Here is a 21,259-nt window from a genome sequence, read left to right on the forward strand (position 1 = left end):
TAATTTTATAATTTTTAGATTTTATAATAAAACTAAACTTTTAGAATTTTTGAATAATTGAAAAAAAGAATTTATAGTACACACATTGCTTCACAATACACACACATTGCACATGAACACACACTGCACATACTATACGCAAAGGAAAAAAGAAGATCAATTAGGTTTCAACCGATCGCAATATGTTGCGGATATGCTTTCTAAAGCTTCTCTGACTTCAAAGTTTTAATACCGTTTGAAGTTGGTAAATGTGTTGCAAAAATGATAAAATTGTTTTTGGAGGAAAAAATATGTCTACTTATGCATCTTGCAATTTAAATTTCGGTTGAATTTTATTCCAAGTTTCACTCTAACAAAAATGTCTAGCAGAATTACTGAAAAGAAATAGAGTTTGAATCTTCTATGCATACCAAAAAAAATTCAGTATCAAATGTTTTATCCATAGAGCAATTTCTCCATTGACGCCTTTAGTCGTGGCGGGCGCGGTTGAGCCAGAGGGTGCTGAGGGAGCAGAGGCGGTTGAAGTACTCGCCGATGACCAGAAAACACTGCGCGGCTTGGGGGGTAGTCAGATGCAGCTGCAGCTGGCGAAGGGTTTGCTGCCTCAAGATATCACCCTGTAATTAAAATTAAACCAACCATTTTTTTTTACTTTAATTAATTAAATTTATACAAAAATAATAACAAGAATAAAGATTGATGAGTGTTTATTACACAACTCATCATACATGAATGTTGATTATATGGAAAATTTAGGTTAGGTGATATATTTATGACAAATTAAATATGGAAAAGATATACTATGTGTGAAGGTGAAGTGTGTACGTGTGCGTGCGCGTGCGCTTGCATGTACTGCATGCGTCTGAATAGTAATGTTGTCCAACTTACGTTACAATTTAAAGTTCGCTAACGCGTGTATATTATGCAAAGACGCAATTAATAATATATGCATCTACCAGAAATAGATAACATGTAAACATTTCACAGTAAGATTCGATATGGGATAAATATAACATTTAACTATGGTGTATTACATTTTATTGTATATTTATTAATACACTATACATCTCTTTTCTAATCTCCGTGCCAAAAAGAAATGACTTTACTACCACGGAATGGAGAGAGTATTATATATAAATTCAATATTATCTCAATTTTATGATTTTTAGATTTTATAATGTAACTTAGATTTTAGAATTTTTAATAATTGAAAATTTTAATTCACACTGCACGCGTTGCACATGCACACACACTGCACATACTATACACAGTAGCACACTGCACACACTATACACTTTTGAAAAAAATATAAATAATTTATTATATCTAGTAAAATATCTAGATGTACAAATAATGAATTGAATAATCGCTAGATCAATTAATTAAATAATTTAAGTGAACGTTTGTGTTTGTATGTTGGATTAATGGATTTAATGGATTTAACAAATAATTTCTTATATTATGATAGTAAACTAAATACTCCATAAAAAAGTCGTGTGTGATAACCGTGGCTATGTAAAAGTGACTTGGCCCACCTAATAATAATATTAGGGCGTGTTCACTTTGCCTAAATTGGGCAATTCTTGCAAGAAATAGCCCAACTATGACCGTTTACTATACAAGATTTTATTTCTTTCAGCCTGCCAATTAGAAGGAGGCCCGCATTATTCACGCCCATTGGGCATGATTTGATTCTTTCAAAATTGGTAAGATTTGCTATATGCATTAAATAGTGGACCAAGAATTGACAAAACTAACCTTACTTTCCACCTCATGATCGCCTACACTGTGTTGTGCTCACGCAAATTACTCGGAGAAGATCATCTACGACAAACCCTAATCCATCTACTAATACATACACACATGTGACGGCTCGCCACCAACAACCTCCTCCATCCTCTCTCTCTCTCTGCGTCGGCTCCCTCCTGCAGACCCGACAATTCTTTCACCGCCCCCAGATTCGTCAACTCCGAGCCTTGGCCACCGTCAAGAGCTTGACGGCAGCGGCTCTAAAGCTCCGAGTCCTCCAGGGCAGTCCCTGCACGTCTCCCCAAACAAAACAAGATGATCTTTGATTTTGCTTTCAGTTCTCTTAATTCATACATCTCCGGCAACCTACTGCCATCAATCCTCTTCTCAACACAATAGACCTATAAAGATGCCATTGAAATCCATATTTCCTTCTGGATTTATTCGCAATCTCAAGGCCATGAAGAAAAACCAATTGAAGAGTTGAAGAAAAATACCAATTGACAGGTGCCTACACTCTCTCTCTCACCATTGAAGAGTTGAAGAAAAAACCAAGTGCTAAGAAAAAGGAATATGTTGAGGAATTAGCATGAGTCTGTATTCTAGCTTAGGATTGTTTATGGTAAACTATTTTGGGTTTGAGGTGAACAATTTTTTCGAGCATAACAATCGAAAAAAAATTTGGTTGTTCTGATTTGATTTTAGTATCAGCTGGTACTAGGATTAATTCTCGTTTTCGATTGTATAAAATTGTTGCTTATGAATCTTTTTCATGAATATTGGAGTTTCGATGATAAAAATTAAAAGAAAAAAAGGGCTGGTTCTGTGCTTGCTCTCACACTCTACAGCACATCCGTTTACAAATGGTGGAGGGTAAAATGGTCATTGTCATTTATATCTCTGTTGCATATTGAATTTATATCTAGCATACTGAATAAGTTTGTGTTAGAATGACAACCCCTCTTAAAGTGACACCGTGACACCACTTATACAGCAATATTATAAACGTTACACAACGATAATACAAACACTACACAACAATCTATAGATTGTTGTATAGTGTGTCGGATATTGCTGGACAAGAAAAATTGCTGGATAAAGACCAACAAATTGCTGGCCGTCTTTTTTAGATTTTTTTTATTTTATTTTTTTGTCACGTGGCAGCTTATTATTCGTCCACGTGTACAAATGATTGGCTAGGAATGGTGGTATGGTGTTATTTTAAGGGGTGGTGGCACCCTAACATGCGCCTACTGAATATCTTAGTAGTATAAGAATTGAAAGAATGTCATTTATATCTTTCCAAAACTTATGCCCAAATCTTGACGGGCCCAAATCGGCAGAAATGAAAAAAAGAAAAGTGAACACGCCCTTAAAGGAAATGCGAAAAAAGAAAGAAAAGAGAATAAGAAGAGGAAATGTGAAAAAGAAAGAGAGATAAGAAGCGAGTGGTTTTAATATTATTTCTATCCTGGTAATTGCCTCTCTAAAATTGGGATGCGTTTCATTTGGAAAAGTACGCGTTTTAGCCACAGCAGGCCCTCCTGTGTTTTTTAACTCAGCAGAAGATCCTCCTCCAAAAGGTAAAGGCTGCAGTAATTAAATAGAAACGCCATCCTTTGAAGGCACATCAGCCCCTACTGTGTTTCCTACCACAGCAGGGGATCCAACCCCTGGAAAAGATATGTCTAGCTTATGCATCTTGCAATTTAGATTTCCGTTCAATTTTATTCCAAGTTTTACTCCAAAAAAAATGTCTAACAGAATATCTGAAAAAGAAATAGAGCTTGAATCTGCTAGCATACCAAAACAAAGTTCAAAAAGAATATTATTCGTTATCAAATGTTTTTTCCATATGTAAAGCAATTTCTCCATTGCCGCCTTTAGTCGTGGCGGGTGCGGTTGAGCCAGAGGGTGCTGAGGGAGCGGAGACGGTTGAAGTACTCGTCGATGACCAGAAAACACTGAGCAGCTTGGCGGTTCGTCAGATGCAGAGGCAGGTGGCGAAGGGTTTGCTGCCTCAAGATATCAACCTGAAGTTAAAATTAAATCAACCATTTTTTTACTTTAAGTAATTATAACAAGAATAAAGATTAATGAGTGTCTATTACACAACTCATCATACATGAATGTTGACTATATGGAAAGTTTAGGTTAGGTGATATATTTATGACAAGTAAAATATGGAATAGATAAAAGGGAAAAAATATTTATGTACATAAAGTATTACTCCCTCCGTCCCGCTTTAGCAGTCCCATTGACTTTTCTGCCCTCTTTTTGTAAAAATGATAAAAAATAGTTAAAGAGGAGAAATGATAAATTAAGAGAGAGAATAATATAGAGAAGAGTCTTATCTACATTATTGTCTCTCTTACTTTACCATTTCTTTACTTTAACTATTTTTTATCATTTTTACAAAAAGAGGGCAGAAAAGTCAATGAGACTGCTAAAGCGGGACAGAGGGAGTATTTATTTACTAATAGTATAACTCTGAATGATACGAGTTTTAATGTGTGATTAGTTAAGTAATTTCTATTAGACACACAGAGTAATACTTTGAAAGGGATGGTGGACTTTTTTATTTTTGTTATTTGATGGCATCTTTTTCTGTTAAGAATTCTATAAAGATTCCTAACTAGAGATAAAATGGAATATATATGACTCGTCCAACTTACGTTACAATTTAAAGTTCGCTAACGCGTGTATATCATGCAAATTAAAGAAGCAATTAATAATAAATGCATTTACCAAAAATAGATAACAGGTAAGCATAATAAGATTCGATATGGGATAATATGAAATTTAACGCGGTCTAATATATATTAATTTAAAATATAAATCTTAGCAATATTTTATCACTCATTCAAACAAATTGAAGATATACAAGAACCTATAGTCGGGTGAACTTTTTCACTGTATTTTCATGTCAAAGATTAGTGATATTTACGTCTTCAAATTGTATCCACATATATATTAGTAGTACTAGTGAAATATTTTTGAACATAAACACACACATGTACATACTATAGTAGATGTTACAAATCCGAACACTGACATATTTTTCCCATTTTTATACAGTGAAATAAAGCAACATATGCATCATCAATTCAATATATATAATAATTAACCTAATTAAGCCATGAAATTTTTCTGCTGACCAAGGGAACTAAATGTTTAATTAAACATTATTCAAGGAAAATGTTGTTTAATTAGAAAATCCACTCTGTATAAACAATAATACTAAATTTAATTATAAAAAAATTAATTACCCGTGTGACAACGCCTTGGAGAGCAGAGACTTGTTTAGTGGCAATAGACATTTGTGTCATGTATTCGTTCAGATATGGTGGCATAGTGAGAGTGCCACCGACGATGGTTTTGGTCAGAGATCGATCCAATGTCTCGAACCCATCAGTAATCGCCTCTTCATCTTCTTCGGCCGACCGCTGCAATCCACAAAGCGCCACCCGTTGCTGCTCCGTCAAGCCCTCCATCTCATCCAGCGCTATCTGATTGAGAGATTGATTCAATTTTCTATCTTCTAAAAATTTCAATTTAGGGATTTACTGATTTTAGGGATTTTCTGAGTTTAGGGTTTTTTGAATTTAGGGTTTCTTGTACCTTGATGACCACTGACGGCCGGAAACCGCCCATCCACATAAAGCACCGCTCTGCCGGTGCCTTCCACATTCCGGAGAAGACGTGGAAGACGTCGTCCTTGACGGCCTTGCTCTTGAGGCTCACGATCTGGTCGTAGTGGGCCAACCAGTTGTCGATGACGTTACCTAGCTCGTTCTCTGGCCGGTACCTCAGTTCCACCGTCAGGCAATGGTGCACCTCCAGCCATTGCGCGTACTCCATATCAAATTGTGCCGCGCCTGGAATCAATTCATTAATTCTTTAATTAATGTAACGCCCTCAAATATCACGCCTTGCGACTTTTCACCAACCACGCACATGGGTTGGGATAAATTTCCTCATCCTTAATTTTTTTTTAATTAAGAAAGAATTGTACCCGAAATTATGTTGGTGCAAGGGAGGTCTTGCTCTCCCGCATTCTCATTCCCACCCAATAAAATTCCCTATAGCAAAAAATGTACATTTGGAGAATCTTTTTAGCTATATATGGGATTTGGATTTAAGAGAAATATAGTTAAATTAATTCAAATTAAATATGACTACTTGTGCTCCAGCATTTTGAATTTTCAGCTTTAACTGATCTAGCTCTATTTTTTTGGACTCCAAGTCTTGAACATGAGCCTGCATTAATAACAAACAAAGATGAAAGAAATTATATATTTTATCATAGATTAGTTAATTAATAAAAAATGAAACTAAATTTCTTATTGTTTTGTCTAACTAAAAACATGCCTTTTTCTTAAGCCTGCTTTTTCTTGCTGCTTCTCTGTTCTTAGCAAGCCTACTCAATGTCTGTATTTCCAAAAACAAATCATTTCACGAAAAAACATATTTAATAATTTTTAAAAAACTTACTGTGTAAAATATTAAGCGAAAATACCTTTAGATCAGTTGACTTTTGAGCATCTTGCTCTACAGTAGGCTTTTGGTAGTTTATCCCACGCTGAAATTAAATAATTTAAAATAAAAATAATCAAAATAAAGAAATTAATTATTCCAAGCACAAAATTTCACTTATATACTTAAATATCAACAGTAGTTAATGGGGAATCATTTAGATTTATTAAAAATAGCCATTTTTTGTATTTAATTAATACAGTAATTTAATATCATAACCTGAACTACGCTGGCAGATCCTTGAACATCATTTCTAGGGTTAGATGCCTCAAATGGTGTTTGCGAACCACTGCTTCCCTACCAAAAACACAAGATTAATTGATTCGGAGAAACCCCATTATCATAAATCGAGAGTTTAAACAAGCCAATAATGAAAATACTCCCTCATTTTTTAAAAATAGCAATTATTTTCATTTTGGGCCGTTCTTTAAAAATATAAACTTTAGAATCTTTCTATTTTAGGACATGGACCCCACAATCCATTAACTCTATTTTCTATACTTTTTCTCTTCTTCTCTCTTACTTTACTCATTTTTATTTTTCTCTCTCTTACTTTACCAATTTTTATCACTTACTTTACCAATTGTGCATAAAACCTCGTGCCGTTTCAAATGCTTCTGTTCTTTTAATACGGAGGGAGTAAGAAAATGTTTTTGTTTTTTAATTCTAATTACCGTAAAAATTGGTTCACCATGCAGGGCCTGAGAAGGGATAATGCTGAGAGTGTGCCGGTTCATCTCTGCATAAATTCAGACACAAATTATTTTAATTGAATGTAAATTAGCCAATTAAATTAAAATCGGACAATAATTTTTTATTAAAAAGGCTAAACAAATTGAAACCAAATATTGGTTGTACATGAAAAAAGTTAACAAAAAAATCACATTTCAGAATTTGAGAAAAAAAAACATAGTGGCTTCAAATGAAAAATATTTTTGAGGGTTTGCACAAATTAAACCAGTGGCTTCAATCTGCCAAGTTATAACATTTTCTCTCATGAAGAATCAGAATCTCTAGAAATCTAAAGAAAAATTTTGATTTTGTAAAATCTCAAAAAGAAATAAAATTGATATAGGTGTATATGAATGTTTACGACGTTGATCTTGAGACGAAGATGGATCTTGGCCGTTGAGGTAACCGTATTGACAGGGAGTTTGATCCAAATAGTCTGATTCGTAAGCTCCGGATTCTTTGCTTCTGCAAATATTCCACATCAACAAATCATACTTAATTAAAATATATATTAGAAAAATAAATTAGAAAAAAAAAAGGCCCAAGTTGCTTACCTATTGAAGGGTATGGCTGATGAGGATGATGGCATCATCCCAAATGAAAACATGGAATTATTATATTGATTTTGATGATGATGATGATGATTGATTTGATTATCGTGTTGCATCGGAAGATGTTGACCTATTTGTGCAGAGTGAGAGTGATGAAGCTCGTTGCTACTGACTTTGTTTGAAGCCATGAGAGGGGAAGAGAGAGAGATGGGATCTAGAGAGAGAGATGAGGTCTAGAGAGAGATAGAGAGGGAACTCTTTCTTTTCTTGGTTGCTCAAAACCTAGTATTTTGTTCTCATTTTATAGAGAAATTGGAGCTCAACATAATGTAGATAGAGACAAATGAAATTTAGAAAGAGAGTGAGAGGTAGTTATGGAGTAATCAAAAGAGAGGAGGATGGTATAAAAAATGGGAAAATGAATTGAATGCAAAGAGAAAAGACAAACCCTATTTAAGCTTTTCTCTATAAGAAAGAAGACTTTCATTTCCCAAATTCAACTTTCATACAATTCCATTTAATTTCACACCCTCTCTCTTAAAAAAATGGTTTAAGTTTATTTATTTGGGAGTGTGGAGATAAGAAGTCTGATAAATAGATGCCATGTTGGTATAGTTTTTTGTCACTAGAAATTCATGTATGTTATGTGTGTATTTTGTTTCTCTTTTCTATATGTTTCTAATATACTCCGTCTGGCCCGGCTAAGATACATTTCATAGCCGGCAGATTTTAGGAATTGTTGGTTTATCGGTTTAATTAGAGAGAGAAAAGATGGATGTAAGTAATAAATGGAGAGAGAGAGTTGAATTGGAGAGGAAAAAAGTGATTGAGTGTATTAATTGGAGAGAGATAAATTTTCCAAAAATAGAAATGTGTCATCATAGTTGGGACAAACTAAAAAGAAAAGTGTGTCTAGGGCTGGGTCGATACGGAAATGTTGTATCATATATTGTACCTAAAATACCGGTATGAAAGAATTTCATACCGTTACCATACCGGAAGTTTCGGTATATATATCACTACCGAAAGAATTTCATATTGTTATCCACCTAAATGGACCGTTGGATACGCGAAGCACGAACTTAAGGACCATTGGAGATGTTGTGGGAAGAAGTAGTCAAAAAGTCAAGACTGAGGCGATAGACATTGCCCTCCCCCCCATCCCCTGCATCCCCGGCTGCCATCCCCAACATCATCTGCGGCCAAGGGTACTGAAGACGACACAACTAGTGTGTGGGTAGTCACTATGTGCACAGAAAGAAATAACAGGTTTCCTAGATCCAGCAAATCCGCTAGATCACTCGGTCTAGGAACTCACTGGTCGTTGAAAAATCCTGGTCGTCAGACACACAGAGCACTTCTTCAAAAAACCCTCAACCACTTTACTAAAACCTAGCACAGGGAAGTAGGGATCGATCCCACAGAGATGGATGCGTAATAATCATGCTCAAGGATTTGGGAATTGTTTTTGGGTTGGCTGCTGCCACGCATTTTTTTGGGTTGAAGAAATTAAACTTAAACTTGGAACTTTGAATTGCTACGCTAACAGCTAGATCTAGGCGAAATAACAAAAGCATGCACGTAAACTAGAACCGAACAATCACTAGATCTGAGAAACTATTCTAATTACCTAGATCTGGGAAATAATCTGACGGTGGGGACCATAACTGAAAAAGCAGAGTATGGACGAAAAGCTGGAAAAAAACAACTAACTAAGGTATTAACTAACAGCGACATCATCTTCTCCAACCAATTTGCATAAAAACTCAGAAGAAAACAGCATGAGCGAAATCGGAACAGAGCAGACTGGATTTTAACAATTTTAATGAAGAACAATTAAGAACTAAACAGATCTGCGGATGCTAGACGAAGTAAAACAGAAAGCAATAGAAAACTCAAAATCCATGCACAACTCGACTTCCCCTGTTCAGATCCAACCTCGGACGCTAAATCCACTTCGGATCTAAGCATCCAACACAAACTCCAGCCAAAAGAAACATTTCATAACTTCAGATTCAACTAATAACCTTCAATCAACAACAACACCACAGATCTACAGCCAAATTCCCAGATCGAGCACCAAAGTAACAAAGAAAAAACAGAGATCAACATGCAACTTGCCGAAATAAAACTCTTAACAGCAGGATCAACGTAGATCAACACGAAATAACACAAATATAACGGAAACTAAGAAATGCATAGATCATCAGCAACATCAACAGCCAAATCGACTTCCAAAAGTGAAGTTCGACGAAATAGAGTGCAAAAGAACTGAAATTAAGTAGATTGTTTCTTCGCCCTCACGTGGACGGTGTTTCGACAGAATTTCTCTGAAGAATTGACCCCTTGAAACCTAAAACTACCCCAGAACTCCCATTTCCCAAGTGTGTGTTGTGTGTGAGCTAAGAGTGAACGAAAAAAAGTGATATCTTGTGTGTTGCATGCTCCTCTATTTGTAAGCGTTGAAGTGAGGCCTAGCGAGGTATAGATAGACTTTGTTGCCCTCAGCTATTGACTCCCTTCTTCTAGCCTTCTTTCCTGCTCATTTCTACTTCATTTCTTCGCTAGACTGTTTCCTCCAGCATCTCCTGGATCTAGCGATTCTGTCACACACCTGACTTAGAAACCGTGTTAGACCCAGCAAAATGTAATGCTTTTCACTATATAACCGATGCATGAAATTAGCCTTATCAAACTGCTCACACTTAAACCATACTTGTCCTCAAGTACAAAGACAAGAAAAAGAATAAGGCGAATTTCAAGCAAGGTTATCCCCTGACCGCCTCTTTAGACTCTAGACAGACTCCTAGACCTAGACACAATTTGAAACTAAAACACTTAAAGAAAAACATACAACATAAACACATAAACACATATGCATGAGCTAGCTTCAACTTTTAGGCAACTATCCCCACAAGATTAAGGTCAATCCAACAGGCTGCACTCCTCCAAATAGGCCCTTTCTCTTCCTCTACCTAGCCAATCTGTCAGTTCGTCAAGATAGCCTTTTACTTACCCAATTATTGGATTCACTCGATCACTCATTCCTCACCAGGGATGTTAGGATCGATTCTCTCTTAAGTTATTGTCACACAACTGAAGCGTCGGGTTATGAGAGTTCCTCCTTTTTTTCCTAGGTCAGGTTATTATTGTTCCTGCCCTTTAAACAACTCCCCCTGGACTTCGTCCAGCTTATTCCTCCTTCCTTTTATATCTTTTTTTTTTATATATTTTCTCCTTCTTTTTTTTTTTTTTTTTGTTTTTTGCTTCCCTCTTTTTTTTTCCTTTGGACTTTGTCCAGCTTATTCCTCCATTTTCCTCCTCTCTTCTGGACTTCGTCCAGCTTATAACACCTTACCCTGGACTTCGTCCAGCTTATACCTTCATAACCCAATCCCCCTATTTTTTCTCCTTTACAACTCTTCTCCCTAAGCATTTAGTGGCGGCCCTTTAACATGTGTTAGCTCGAAGTTATTTAAGGCTTATAACTCGCTATTATAGTAGGACTTCACAACTAAGTAAGTAAAGACATCCTCTATCGTTCTCGCTTCACTCAGATTGACTTGGCTTATTAAAGGAAAAGGCTTCTAAGTTGAAATACCTCGTATTTTCGATTACTTTCACTAAGAGGATCATGCCGTATTATATTCACTGGTTCATGCGACACAACAAAACTAGACCTAAAGACTCTTATCATGCGGAAAAATACATGCATTGACTCCTCTCCCCCTCCCACTTCACTCAAGCTTGTCCCCAAGCCATCGACGTGAAGGGGGGAAACAGAGAGATCAATGCAACAACATCAACAATTTATATATATAAAAAATACTTAGTATTTTCTGTCTTTATTATATATTGCTTAGAAAATAACAATCAGCTTAGTCTAGCTTAGTGGTAGGAACGTACGTAGTGTTGTTAAGGATCCGTGTACGATTCCCAGCGATGGTGCATTCTACTATCGAAGTTTGATCTTTTTTATTTATGCTTTGCTATTTAAGTTTGCTCCTTTTTTATTTATGCTTTGATATAGGTATTTTGCTCCATTATGTTTATTTTTTCTTTCTATTTCATTCCATATATTATTATTTTTTCTTTCTATTTCATTTCATTTATTATTATTTTTTCTTTCTATTTCATAGCTATTATGTCTATCAATTTTGTACTTCCCCCGTCCCATTAAAGATGACTTTCCTTTTTAGTTTGTCTCAACCAATATGATCCATTATTACAAATAGAACACTCTTATCTTCATTTTATTCTCTCTCTTACCTTACTATCTTCGCTTCACACAAAAAATAAATTTGCATAAATTCCCGTGTCACTCGAGGATTGAGTCATCTTCCTTGAAACGGAAGGAATAGTTACTATAATTTTATGTATTTATATATATAATTTATTCATAATTAATAAAAATATTGATATAAGATATTCACAACTAATAAAACGAAAGAAAAATGATCGATCGAATTTTAATGCTCTAAATCAATATAAAGGTCGTACCCCCGAATTAAAAATCCTGAATCCGCCACTGGTCTCGCTGACAATGTTCTGGAGAGACAGGTCACCTTCAACAAACCACGAGAGACATTCTAGATGGACAGTTCGAACCATCGGAACGATGGGTTCATAGACGACGAACTCAGCAGGCTACTAGGCGAAGAACTCTATAGACTAGAAACGATTTGGAGTGAATTTTCATTTCCTCTCTTCATCCGAGCTTAATTATCAACTGACTTGATCTGTTGCTAAGTTACTCCCTGAAATTTTAGTAGCATAATTTAATTCTTCATCCGTCCCACTCTAAGTGGAGCATGTCTAGTTTGGCACAAAATTTTATATAGTACTCCCTCCATTCACCAATACAAGACCAATTTGATCGGGCATGGGTTGTAAGAAATATAATAGAAAGTGACTGGAAAATGTTAGTGTAAGGTGGGTGCTACTTTTATATATTAGTTTTATAGTGAAATGTGAGTGAAATAAAATTAGTGGAATGTGGAGTCCATTACCAAAAGTGGTAAAAAAAACAAATGAGACATTTATTGGTGGACGGACGAAAATGACAAAATGGGACATTTTTTGGTGGATTGAACAATGTAAGAGAGAAGGAAAAGGTAGAAAGAGTGATGTTTCTATATTTAGAAATATGATATTTAGAATAGACATCCTTAAAGGAAAAATGTGGTACTTAGAGTGGGACGAAGGGAGTATGTTGCTAAATTTTAACAATGACCAAATGAACAATTGTATAAATCTTTTGCTAATCCGTTGCTAACCATTTTTACTAGTGAAATTATGACAATTAGTAGCGAAAATTGGCTGTTGGTAAATGGAGTAGTATTTTTTGGAGTGTTTGTTAAGGATCTATCTATGCTAATAAAATTCATTACGGATAATGATCTACATGCAAATCATATTGTCAAATATTATTTTTGTAGTTCATTCAAAGTATTAAATAATTAACTCATTGCCGTGTACTCCTTTCGTCCCACTCTAATCGAATTACTTTCCTTTTTGGGATGTTCCACCTAAAATGAGTCATTTCCTTTTTAGCGAAAAATAATACTTATAGGCACAAGATTTAAGAAAATAATGTTTGATGAGTTAAGTGGAGTGAGAATAATGTAGAGATATGAAAAAGAATAAAATAAGGGAGTGAGAATAAAGTAGAGAGATGAAAAAAGAATAAAATAAAGGAGAGAGAATAAAGTATGAGAGAGGAAATATAGTAAGAGAGAGTAAATGTGTTGTCTTTTGCTAAAAGGGAAACGACTTACTTAAAAAGGGAATACGACTCACTTATAGTGAATGGAGAGAGTAACTTTATTCTCCCACCTACTTTATTATCTCTTTATTCCTCTACTCGTAATTCTCTCATTATTTACCCTCCCTCCATTAAACTCTTTAAATATCAATTTTTTAAATTTTGTGTATAAGGAAAGCATATCAATTATGACGGGACCAAGAAAATATGTTTTTGAGAGTTAAGGGTCGGCACTAGGGAAACTATCACTCACATACAATAATCTATGCGATCAAGAGTCGTGTTGTTTTGGTAACAATTCTCGCTTTAAAATAATCCGGATACTTTTGCTTTGAAATATAAAAAATTATAATAAAAATTAAATATAAAGAAAATTTTCTTTGTATAAAATATAAATATTTCTCTCTTCTTTTCAATCTCTTTATCTATAAAATGAATGTCATCACTTCTCATTCATCATTTTCCGTTTAAAATGGGATACTTTTTCACATGCATTTTTATCACTTTAATATCTCATGTTAATACAATATACTCACTTCGTCTAACAAAAATAGAAATACGTAAGATGATACGAATTTTAATGCATAATTGGTGCATTAAAAGAATGACAAGAATAAATTATTGAAATACTATATTAGTGGAGAATGAGTTCAATCTCATGCCAAAAATAGAAATGGGGCATTTTATATGGCAAAAATGATGAAATCTGTTTTAATAAAGATTCGCCAAGAGATAAGGATGGAAAATGGACTGTAAACATAGATCTTGTTTGGACCTATATATATAAAGAAAGAGAATTGTAAAAAAATAACAAATCCCTAATTATAATAAATAAAAAATCACCGAAAGAGATTTATGATTTTTAGTGCAAGGCCATGCTAAATTATATTCATATGTTCAATTTGATCTCTAACTTCACGAAGCTATGTAAGATGAACTATGTGTGTCTTCATAATGAAAAAAATATAAATATTAATGAATTGTATTATACCATAATTAAAAAAAAAAACTGAATTAAGTGCAGTACCTTAATAGCATCTCCAATGGCTCCTGAACTAGCAATAGGCTAGTAATAGCTTAGCCAAAAACTCCTCCTGCCACATCATCTAGGGCTAGAAACTGCCTGTCACATCATCAGGACAAGAAATTGGACTAGCACTAGGACTAGCCATAATAAACAAAATTATAAAAAACAAATAAATTACAATCACGAAAAATACGGAATTAAATTTACGACACAGATACGGGAAAATGCAATAATTTTATTTAAATTAAAAAAATGTACATTAAAAAATATTTACATAATTATATAAAAAAAAACCCTCCTGCTTCCACACACGAGCCCCGCCTCACTCCTTGTCGCCGCCGTCACCGCTACCTGGGACCCCAAATCTGCCGCATCTGAGTCCCCGGCATCTCCCGCCTCTCTACGTACGCTAGCCAAATCGGCCCGCATACTCTGGAGGAGGTCAAAAACAAGCCCCTTCACCACAGGGTCAGGCCTTCCATTCACCTATGATTTTCCACATGTTCACCTGCGTTTGTTGATGCGCGAGGCGGGAGAGCTCGGCTAACGAATGAACAGTAGGGGGGATGCCGACTGGGCCTCCTGGGACCCGTGGGTGACTCCCCTAGCTCCCCGTTGCGCCCTCTTTTGACCAACCAGGCGAGTGCGGCGAGTAAACTATGGAGGGGACGGGAACTCCTGAGCATCGTCGGGGAGCTCGTGGGAACCACCGCTACTGCTGTAATCACCGGCGAGGTTCAGCCGCTGCTTCTTTGGCCAGCCAGCATCGACACCCACTCGAAATTCTCAGATGGAATCCATCAGCACCTCATAGCAGTTCCAGTAGGAGAACTCCTTATAAACCCCCGTCAAGGGGAAGGCGGCCTCCGCCATTCTCCTCACATCATCGTCAGTTTGGCCACTAGTCTTCATGCAGAGGTGGTTGGCGTACAAGCCCGCAAATCGGGAGACGTAGCCCTGATTCGGTCCCACTGCTTTCGGCACTCCTCCCCGCTGTGTGGCTTCCCCTTCGGGCAAAATGTCTTGTAGGCTGCTGCTATTTTAGCCCACACCCTCTGATTGTTCGAATGGAGGGGATCATCGCAAACACACACTCAAGCCTTGCACATCGCGACGTTCTCGTCATCCGTCCACTTCCTCCGTACCTTAGCCGAACTGGCGTCATCAGCCGGCTGCGACGACTCGCCGACCACCCCTTTGCCCTTGCCCCTCTTCTTCTTCGGTGCGCCCCGACCCTGACCCCGACCTACTCCCCCTGTTTGAATGGGAGAGTCCGCATCCTCGAGATCTATCCCCAACTCCTCTAAGGAGAAAGTTTCATGCCCAGTGAATTGCGTCTCCGCTCGATGTGTGGGAAGAAGCAATCAAAAAGTCAAGACTGGGGCAATAGACATTGTCTTCCCCCCTCCCCCCACCCCCCATCCCCTGCATCCCCGGCTGCCATCCCCGACATCATCTGCGGCCAAGGGTACATATTGTAGTACCGCCCATCGGACCCCATTCACCTCCCTGCTTGTCACTGGAGGCACTGGAGTAGAATCGTTGTTGTTCTCCATTTCGCGTTATTGCTCTTGTACAGAAATTAAGAGAGAGAGAAACTCGTTAAAACAAGTGGTGCGAATGAAAATGACGTGCAGATCGCGTATATATAGAGTTTCGAAAATTAAAAAAAATGGCGCTGGCCGATCGCTAGCCGATCGGGAGCCTACAATGGCGGCCAGCGGATCTGCTAGCGCCCGCGAATCGGCGTGGGCTAGCCGATCGGCTTGCCGATTTTCCACTCGCCGGTTGCAATGGTCAGCTAGCGGACCAGCCAGCGCCCGGGAATCGACTAGCCGGCCCGCTAGCCTCCATTGGAGATGCTCTAATAACTCTGCACCAAATGAACTTAGCGCATCATTTTAGTGACCAAATATTAAAGTCTACTCAAAATCTATCACACTTAGTATAAAATGAACAATGTGTGGAATCAATTATTTTGTACCTTAGTGGCAAATTTTTATAAGTTGAAGTATTTGTTTCTTCGAGAAGAGATAGAAAATTGGGAAAAGTGTGTAGATCTTAATATAATGGACATTTATTTTCTTTAAGAATGTGGAACCTTGATTTATATACCCAAATACTATTGATTTATTTGTTTTATGGTTAATTATGCAAAAAAAAGGTTTTTGATTCGAAAGCAATTAATGGCCCATATGTTGAGGCCCACCTAAAATGGGCTAGAATTTTATGCTTCTATCAAATCAAAAAGCTTAGTACTGGCGTATATATTTCTGGTGGAGCCCATAACCATTTTCCTAGTTTCTAATTAGTAATTTTTGTAAATGGAGAATGGCGGTTTTTGGATGATAGAAAAATATTCAGAAGTTAACCTGTTGAATAAAATTTAGTACAATTTTATAGTTAATTATTAGTGAAAAGATAAATTAAAAGTCTAGGTGATAAAAGTAGATTATACAATCGGAAGAAATTCGTTATCGACTGGACCGTCTAATTGGTCTCAACTTCCGGACTGTTGTACTCTCCTTGGTTCCTGCCTCTTCTTCCTCAGTCTGCGACAGGTCCTCCTCCTCGTCCTTGGATGACTCTTATTCGTCTTCACTCCTTATCACCGTCCCCTCCGCTGTCAATGGTGATGAGGAAGGCTCTGCAGCGGCTGCAGCAGCCGAGGTTGTTGGATTCGTAACATAATTGGAGAGAGAAAGTTTCCGAAAAGGAAATGTGTCATCTTAGTTGGGACAAACTAAAAAGGAAAACGTGTCATCTTAAGTGGGACGGAGAGAGTAGTAAATAAGTGGATATGTGTATATTGGCCATGTGAGCGAGTAACTGATGACTGAAATGGTCTTTGTAGAGAGACAGGCACCATTGTTAGCTCGAGGTGAGTAGCTCGCGAGTAGTCTGTCTGATTCTTTTTGTGATGGTTTCGAGCTCCATTTTACCAGCTTGTAAACTGGTTTTCTATAGCCTGATATATTGTACCTCATCTATAGTTATCTGAGATATCTTGCAATAAATCAGTTGTGTCTGTGTTTGAGTATTTCTATACCACAATAACTCGAGTAAATATGGTTTATTCTCATTGTTTTTGAAACATCTCAATTTAAAGGTAATTACAAACGAGATATTTTGGATATCTAATGGAGTGTCACACAAGATCAAAAGGTCTAAAATTCAGAGAACCCAAAAAAAATGATTTTACAAAAATGAGAGAATCCGATGGGCCGTACTATTTAAGACCTAATATATCATTCATTATAGATTCAAACAATAAATCATTTATAACATGGATTTGTGGCCCAATCAAACTTGTCTTGCCCACAAATATTTAGTTCTTGGTATGAGTAAGAGAGAGAGAGACACACACGAGTAAGAGAGGGGTTGTAGCAAATAAAATGGAAAAAAAATATTAGTTGAGGACACCTATATCATATAATCCCCAATTATTGAGAAATTTATAAAGGGTCCTTTCGGTACACGGAATTGGAATTGAAATTCTATAATTGAATTTCAAATCCATTGTTCGTTTAACAAAGGAGTTGAATTATAATTCAAAGTGTGTGTAACGGTGTATGTGTAGTGCGTGTGTGAAGGTGAAGTGTGTGCGTGCGCGTGCGCGTGCGTGTGCGTGTGCGTGTGCGTGTGCGCGTGCGTGTGCGTGTGCGCGTGCATAATAATGTTGACTATAAGGAAATTTTATGTTAGATGATATACTTAACAAATTAAATATTTAAAAGATTACGAAAAAGTGCATAAAGTATCTTTACATAGTTATGTCAACCAGTTGCAGATGGCGACACACATCTCGTTCTCCTGCCGTTACTCGTTGACCGCACCCCTCAGCTCCGCCATCAGGCGGTGATGCTCCTCCACGCTCCAGCCATTGCGCGTACTCCATATCAAGTAGTGTCACACCTAAAAAATTATGCGGAATCAATTCATTAATTCATTAATTAATGCAACACCCTCGAGTATCACGCCATGTGTGACTTTTCTCACGCATCCACAATTCACCAACCACGCACATGGGTTGGGATAAACTTTCTCATCCTTAATTTTTTTTCAATTAAGAAAGAATTATACCTGGAATTATGTTGGTATAAGGGAGGCCTTGCTCTCCCGCATTCTCATTTCCACCCAATGTGTGTTTTAGTGTGTCTAAATTAAACACATGCCTTTTCCTTAAGCCTGTTTTTTCTTGCTGCTTCTCTACTCTGAGCAAGCCTCCTCAATGTGTGTTTTAGTGTGTGTGCGTGAAGTGCGTAGTGTGTGTGCGCACCCGCTTGCGCGTGTATGTGTGCGTATGTGCGTTTTCTGTGTGAGCTTTTGTTGGATCCTTTTGTCCGTTCTTGTTAATCTAGGTGTTTTGGCTCTATAGCCTTTTTTGGTTTTATTTTGTTTTAGAATTGTTTGTTCTTTGACTTGCTCACCCATTCTAAATGTGATTTGAGTCTTTATTTTATCGAAAAAAAAGTGCTCACATCCGGTGGCAGAGTGAGTGTCACCGACGATGGTTTGGGTCAGATATTGATTCAACGTCTCGAACCCATCAGTGATCGCCTCTTCCGCTTCGTCGGTCAACAATCCGAGATTTCTCCTCAAGGCTTCTTGCATCTTCTTTCTCATAGACCTCGTCATCGGCCAGTGTAGGTCTTTGATCGGGCTTGGCGCATATGATGCGTGACGGTTTGATTCTCATCATACACATTTTCTCACATTACTTTATCCTCTCTACTTTTCCTTTTCTCCTATTTTATTATATATTTATTTTTCTCTTTTTAATCTCCGTGCCGAAGAGAAATTACTCTACTACCGCGGAATGGAGAGCATTATGTATAAATTCAATATCATCTTAATTTGATAAATTTTAGATTTTATAATAAAACTAAAATTAGAATTTTTGAATAATTGAAAAAAAGAATTTACAATACACACATTGCTTCACACTACACACACATTGCACATGCACACCCACTGCACATACTGTACACAAAGGAAAAAAGAAGATCAATTAGGTTTCAACCGATCACAATATGTTGCGGATATGCTTTCTAAAGCTTCTCTGACTTCAAAGTTTTAATACCGTTTGAAGTTGGTAAATGTGTTGCAAAATGATAAAATTGTTTTTGGAGGAAAAAATATGTCTACTTATGCATCGCAATTTAAATTTCGGTTGAATCTTATTCCAAGTTTCACTCCAATCTAGCAGAATAACTGAAAAGAAATAGAGTTTGAATCTTCTATGCATACCAAAATAAAATTCAGTATCAAATGTTTTAAATGTTTTATCCATAGAGCAATTTTTCCATTGACGCCTTTAGTCGTGGCAGGTGCGGTTGAGCCAGAGGGTGCTGAGGGAGCAGAGGCGGTTGAAGTACTCGCCGATGACCAGAAAACACTGCACGGCTTGGCGGGTCGTCAGATGCAGCCGCAGCTGGCGAAGGGTTTGCTGCTTCAAGATATCACCCTGTAATTAAAATTAAACCAACCATTTTTTTTTACTTTAATTAATTAAAGTATACAAAAATAATAACAAGAATAAAGATTGATGAGTGTTTATTACACAACTCATCATACATGAATGTTGATTATATGGAAAATTTAGGTTAGGTGATATATTTATGACAAATTAAATATGGAAAAGATATACTATGTGTGAAGGTGAAGTGTGTATGTGTGCGCGTGCGTGCATGTACCGCATGCGTCTGAATAGTAATGTTGTCCAACTTACGTTACAATTTAAAGTTCGCCAGCGCGTGTATATTATGCAAAGACACAATTAATAATATATGCATTTACCAGAAATAGATAACATGTAAGCATTTCACAGTAAGATTCGATATGGGATAAAGATAACATATAACTATGGTGTATTACATTTTATTGTATATTTATTAATACACAATACATCTCTTTTCTAATCTTCGTGCCAAAAAGAAATGACTCTACTACCGCGGAATGGAGGGAGTATTATATATTAATTCAATATTATCTCAATTTTATGATTTTCAGATTTTATAATCTAACTAAAACTTTAGAATTTTTAATAATTGAAAAATATAATTCACACTACACACATTGCACATGCACACACACTGCACATACTATACACAGTGGCAGATGCAAGATTTTTTCACCTTTCACTTTTATTTTTGGTATTGGAGCTCATATTCTACTAACTCATGTTCACTAATATTTTATTATAAAACTAATATATAAAAGTAAAACTCACATTTCACTGACTTTTTCAACTTAATTTCGACTATATTTCTATAAATTATTATATATGGACGAATGGTGTCTATAGTAAGAATAATATTTATAAAGAAATTCAATTTTTTTTTGTTTTGTTTTTATTCGTTCGAACCAAACCAAATAAAAAATTTAAATTTGCCAAATATTTAAATTGGACCAAACCAAAGTTCATATTCTTTGGGGACGGAGAGAGAGTATTTTGTTTGGTGTGTGTATAGTGTGTGAAGTTGGTAAATGTGTTGCAAAAATGATAAAAATTGTTTTTGGAGGAAAAGATGGGGTGGATCCCCTGCTATGGTGGGAACACAGCGGTGGCTGTTGTGCCTTCAAAAACGACGGCGTTTCCATTTAATTACCGCAGGCCGCAGCCTTTAACTTCTCAACTTTTGCAAACCTTAATCTTATCCATCTATTCATATTGCTTCTAGCTCTCGCCTGCCAGCTGCTCTCACCACTGTGTTAAAAAACACAGCTGGGCCTGCTGTGGCTAAAATGCAGACTTTTCCAAATGAAACGCATCGCAATTTGAGAGACAATTACCAGGATGAAAATAATATTAAAACCAATCGCTTCTTATTCTCTTTTCTTTCCTTTTTCACATTTGCTTTTATATTAGTATGAAATGGGCCAAGTCACTTTTACATA

At 36.6% G+C, this 21,259-nt stretch overlaps 1 protein-coding gene across 1 annotated transcript; it reads right to left on the reverse strand.

Annotated features, from left to right (window-relative positions):
• Positions 1-3,538: 3,538 nt before the first annotated feature.
• Positions 3,539-18,997, reverse strand: LOC125189517 (transcription factor TGA2.3-like). The gene is made up of 12 exons (XM_089059198.1): positions 18,841-18,997; positions 18,196-18,274; positions 15,167-15,395; positions 14,711-14,845; positions 6,505-6,582; positions 6,269-6,331; positions 6,121-6,180; positions 5,932-6,009; positions 5,765-5,831; positions 5,371-5,627; positions 5,019-5,258; positions 3,539-3,782 (listed from the first exon to the last, which is right to left on the reverse strand). Exons 1-12 carry the CDS (start codon positions 18,995-18,997, stop codon positions 3,633-3,635), a joined length of 1,593 nt encoding a protein of 530 aa, XP_088915324.1. The 3' UTR covers positions 3,539-3,632.
• Between the last annotated feature and the right edge of the window lie 2,262 nt (positions 18,998-21,259).

This window comes from Salvia hispanica, chromosome 5 (assembly GCF_029641045.1).
Source record: "Salvia hispanica isolate PSC_SH4W2 chromosome 5, Shi_PSC_v1, whole genome shotgun sequence".
NCBI classification, from domain to species: domain Eukaryota; kingdom Viridiplantae; phylum Streptophyta; class Magnoliopsida; order Lamiales; family Lamiaceae; genus Salvia; species Salvia hispanica.

What these genes read in the sequence shown, in the direction of transcription:
- LOC125189517 (XM_089059198.1), bottom strand. Translation starts at nt 18,997, where the DNA reads ATGACGAGGTCTATGAGAAAGAAGATGCAAGAAGCCTTGAGGAGAAAT. An exon ending in GATCTGCCAGCGTAGTTCAG is followed by an intron (nt 6,332 to 6,504) that starts GTTATGATATTA and finishes ATTTAATTTCAG; the next exon opens with CGTGGGATAAACTACCAAAA. An exon ending in TTGCACCAACATAATTTCGG is followed by an intron (nt 5,628 to 5,764) that starts GTACAATTCTTT and finishes AATTGATTCCAG; the next exon opens with GCGCGGCACAATTTGATATG.